The sequence below is a fragment of the Mesitornis unicolor genome, unplaced genomic scaffold, assembly GCF_000695765.1.
Source record: "Mesitornis unicolor isolate BGI_N332 unplaced genomic scaffold, ASM69576v1 scaffold30773, whole genome shotgun sequence".
NCBI lineage: Eukaryota > Metazoa > Chordata > Aves > Mesitornithiformes > Mesitornithidae > Mesitornis > Mesitornis unicolor.
In genome coordinates, this window is record NW_010177182.1 from 6362 (window position 1) to 10937 (window position 4576).

Genomic DNA, 4576 nt, shown 5'->3' on the forward strand with positions numbered 1-4576 from the left:
TCCTTTCTTGTTTGTCCAGGCCCCAATTCCATTTCGTAGCAGCTTCAGGACAGGGAAACCAGGATAGTTTCTTTCCTGGTTTCAGCTTTTCTCTTTCAGTTTTGCTTTCTCCGAGACAAGTTGTTAAATCAGACCTTGCCCACACGGAAATATGTTCTCTATTTAAGGACCAAGCAATAAATCCCCGACTCTGTGTTGCCCAGCGTATCTGCTGCAGTGTGGAAGAGGAGCAGCCCGAGCCATCGCTCCCTGACAGCAACGCTTCACCCGCAGCAGAAATGAGGTGAGTACACAGAGACCAACCTCATAGGGGCTCCCAGAAAGAGCAGCTTTGGGTTGACAAGGCTCAGCACAGCATCCTTGGTTGGAACCAGGGTGGTTGAGGTTGGCCAGGACCTCTGCAGGTCACTGTGTCCAGCCCCCTGCTCAAGCAGAGCCACCAAGAGCTGAGTGCCCAGGACCACATCCAGTTGGCTTTTGAATATCTCAAGGGATGGAGACTCCACAGCCTCTCCAGAGCAGCTGCACCAGTGCTCTGTGCTCCTCACGCTTTGTCTTGGGTAAGAAATGCAAACAGCTCTGGCTCCGGGCACTGGTGACTCCCCTTTGGAAAGCAGCAAGCCAGGATTGAAGCCTCCCAGCTGGTTCCCTGAAAAAGGCTGATCAGAACAAAAAATACAGCATTTTTAGTAGCTTGAGACCAAGGGACACATGGGGAGAGCTCCCTCCTCCACCTCTCCCTCTTTTTTGTTTCATGTACAGCCAGGAACTCTTTTCTGCTCTGTGTGGGCACCACAGGACCCTACCCCACCCCACGCTGCCTTTCCATAACCCACGTTTTTCTCTTTGTAGCAATGAACAACTGAAGAAGAGGTTGGATGCCCTTCAATGCCATTTCACCTGGCAATTGGGTGTCAAAGGCCACGTCGAACCCACGCACATCCTGCAGAAGCTGGCGGTTGAAATCAAGCACACGCGCCACCAAAACCAGGTAGCGCTTCTGGGGCTGCAGGCGTACCTGTACCAGCTGAAAGGCCAGGCTAAAGAAGCTCTGCAAAGCCTTAAAGATGCTGAAGGGCAGAGGAAACAAGATGAGCAACAGGCAGCCGCTGCTGCTGCTTCCTTGATTATCTGGGGGAATTATGCTTGGGTTCACTACCATCGGAACTCTTATCAGGAGGCTGAAAAGTACCTGAAAAAAATTCAGCAGCTCTGCCCCGCTCCTCGGGACGCACGGCTGATCCCGTACATCCAGGCCCAGAAAGGCTGGGCCCTCCTGGCTATCAGAGCCCGTAACGGGGAACGGGCAAGAGAGTGCTTTGAGACGGCATTGATGCTTGAACCAGAGAACAAGTATTTCCATGCTGGGCTCGGAATAGCTTTTTATTCCTCCTGGATTTACTTCTGGAATCCCGATATTTCAGAGAAAGCCATAATCCAATTAGAAAGAACAGTCCACGAGCAGCCAGATAACTACAGAGCCAAAATATATTTAGCTAGGCTGCTTGAAGGGGAGAATGAAAAGAGATCAATCGCCTTGGTAGAAGAAAGTGCCAAGAAAAGCTCCGACCCCGAGGTCCTCAAAGCTGCAGCTGCGTTCTGGCAGCAACGGTCGACAGAGAGAGCGCTGGAGATATTACGGCATGCCCTGCAGCGGGAGCCAGGCTACCACCTTCTCTACCAAGCCTTGGCCAAGTGCTACAGGACCCAGTGGATTAATGCAAAGCAGGAAGACAAGAATGGTATCTTGGATACGGCCATCAAAGACCTTGAGCGAATTGTTCAGAAGCACCCAGACCTTGACCTCGTGTTCATGAAGCTGCAGTTAGCAGAGTTCTACGGCGCGAGACACTCGGAGCGGGCAGAGATGATCTTCAAGGAGCTGCAGGAGAAAAGCGACACCCTGAGCCCCAAAGGGCTTCAAGCTCTTTATCTCTACTGGGGAAAGTACTTCCTCTTCAGGAAGAAGTCGCTTGATGAAGCGCAAGCAAAGTTTATGGATGGTTACAAAATTCCCATGAAGACCGAACAGAGGAAGGAGTGCAGGCAGAGGCTGTTGAAGACCACTCTGTCGCTGTGGCAGCACAAGACCGATGCCATCCACCGCTTCATCGAAGAGACCGACAGCAACTTGCCCGCAGAATTCTCCGGGATTGATCTGGACTGATGGTGGGAAATCCAGGCTGGAGAAAGCAGAACAGCCTTTTTGCAAAGCTAGAAGGCATCAAGGACTAGTGTATCTGCCTCTCCAACAGCAGGCCCGTTGCCTCCTATAGATAAAAGGGTTTTATCAGCATCTCAGACCAACCCAGTGCTCGTCCATTAAATGCAGGCCTACCTGTAGATAACTGACTGCCCAAGATTCACACACCCTGCCCTCAGTCCTGCTTTTACAGGAGGAGGAAACGAAATCAAAGTTGAAGAATTTGGTTTATGTGTTCTGAGCACAATCCTTTGCAGGCGTAGACCTGCGTCACTCCCTTGGAGTTGCTCAAGATCAGAGCTAAGTGCTGATTAGAATGGAATAAGGAATTAGCTGCCTTCAATTACCAGAATTCAATCATTTGCAACAAAGGAGGTGGCTTTCTCCATAAGATCCCTAACTGCTGAGGGGTCCTGATGAGGATGAAGGACATTTACAGGACAGAGGGATGGTTTCTGGCTTGTCCAGTTGCATTAAATGCAGATGTAGCAAGGGCCAGCTGCTGGTTGAGGAGGATATCGGTGATTGTTTCTGCATTCAGCCTTTGAAGCACACCCCTGCTTGCCTCTGCCTGAACATAAAGCAGCTTTGCTTTCTTGCACTGGTACCCACCGTCCTGGTTTTGTTGAGAGGCAAATGCTGTTTCTGGGGCCAGAGTGAGACTTTCAATATTCCTTGATCAATAAATACTTCAGATTCTTTTCCACATGGTTTCTTCTGTGCAACAGCTGGTGTCTCCTCACAACCTAAAGCAAGATTCACCCTCCACCCCCCAGGCTCACATTCGGTACCGCTCCCTCCCTGCACATCTCACTGTGGAACTTGTGTCCTTCCTGCAGGCACAGCTGGGCACATCCCCTCCATCCCAGCATTGCAGCTGCATTTCCAAGCACTGGCAGGGTCACCTTTGTGCCCAGCAGTAAGAAAGGTGGGAGGGTTCTTGCTAAGGTGTCCCCAAGCCTCCTTCTGTTCCCACAGAGTGGAGCCATGGGGACCAGGGTAGATGTCCCCTAGCAGGTCCTGCTGCAAATGCCCCAGTTTCTGCTCCAAGGAACAGGCAAGGACCCATTTTGGGAGAGGATGCTCCAGAAAAGGACCAAGCCAAGTGTGTCCAAGACACAGAGTTCGGGGAAGGGGAACACACCTTAGTGTTTTCCTCTCATGTACATCTGGTGTGCGCAAAAACCCGAGGCCAGAGACACCCACCCGTCCTGGGACCCCAACCCCTCCTGCAGTGGGTCAGAGCTGGGATGCAAACATAGCAGGAGAGGACTTCACCCTCCAAAACCCCGCAGCCAAGGGGAAGAGAGACAACCCAGGCCACCACACTCAGCCCAGGTTATTTCACCTCTGGATATAATCCTGGGGACCAAAACCTTTGTTCTCCTTCCTCCTCTGGACCCATGAGCCACAGCTGGTGCGTGATGCTGCACTCCAGCAGCAAAGACTGCCAGGTTCATTAGTGCCCGGGGCAGGAGCTCCTCAGAATCACAGCCTCCTGCAATGCTACACAGTACCCCATTAAAACTCCATAGCACAAGTAAAAAGCATCAGCCAGAGTACAGAACCATAGGTCAGTTTACTTAACTGCACAAGTCAGGACAGTTTTCCAAATCTCAATACAAACAACCAATTTATAAACTATGTACACATTCCACAAGTCTTTTCACACAGCAGTGGGCAAGGTCACATAACCCAGTTTGGGAAAGCAGGGACTCCCAAAAGCAAGGATGAAATTAAAACTACCCTCATTCCCCTCACTAGCAAGAGCAGCACTAGTAATTCATTTAGACTAACCAGGAATCCTTTGGGTTTGCATCTACAGACAGTCCTCTGCAAAAAACTTGTCCTTTGTAAACACAGTATTAGGAAACATCTCTTTAGAAAACGTCAGTCCCTCCAGTAGTTAATTAAAGAGAGCAGCTTTTGCTCAGAGAAATGCAACACTGCCATCCTCCGGCTTACAGGCTGCACAACCACAGCACAAAGTCAAGAACTACAGACGTGTGCTGGCTGAAAGACTGGATTCTGACAAGGTACAGCTGGAGTGTCCCTGCTGTGTGAAAAACAACCTATGGAGTTCAAAAGATAAAAATACAAACCACAAAAGAAAACCCAACCAAACTTGCAATCCTCGTATGACTGTTCCACTTCAGATGGTAAGAAGACTGGGTGTTACTGGAAAGTGTCACAGAGTTTCACTAGTCGTTGTTTGGGTTTGGTTTTGTTTGGTTTTTTTTTAATTAACACTTTAAACAAATCCTGCTAGTTACTCTCTTCAACAATAAATTCAGGATAGCGTTGGGTAATAAAAATACATTGCACAATAAAATCCCATTAAAAGTCTCAGTTAAGCTGAAAGATAAAAGGAAA

The 4576-nt window shown here is 49.5% G+C and overlaps 1 protein-coding gene across 1 annotated transcript; it reads left to right on the forward strand.

Annotated features, from left to right (window-relative positions):
• Window positions 1–217: 217 nt before the first annotated feature.
• LOC104538704 (interferon-induced protein with tetratricopeptide repeats 1-like) lies at window positions 218–2167 on the forward strand (the record flags this gene model as incomplete). Its single annotated transcript, XM_010181994.1, has 2 exons — window positions 218–283; window positions 853–2167. Coding segments are annotated over 2 exons (1381 nt in total), but the record flags the coding sequence as incomplete, so codon positions are not given.
• Window positions 2168–4576: the final 2409 nt, after the last annotated feature.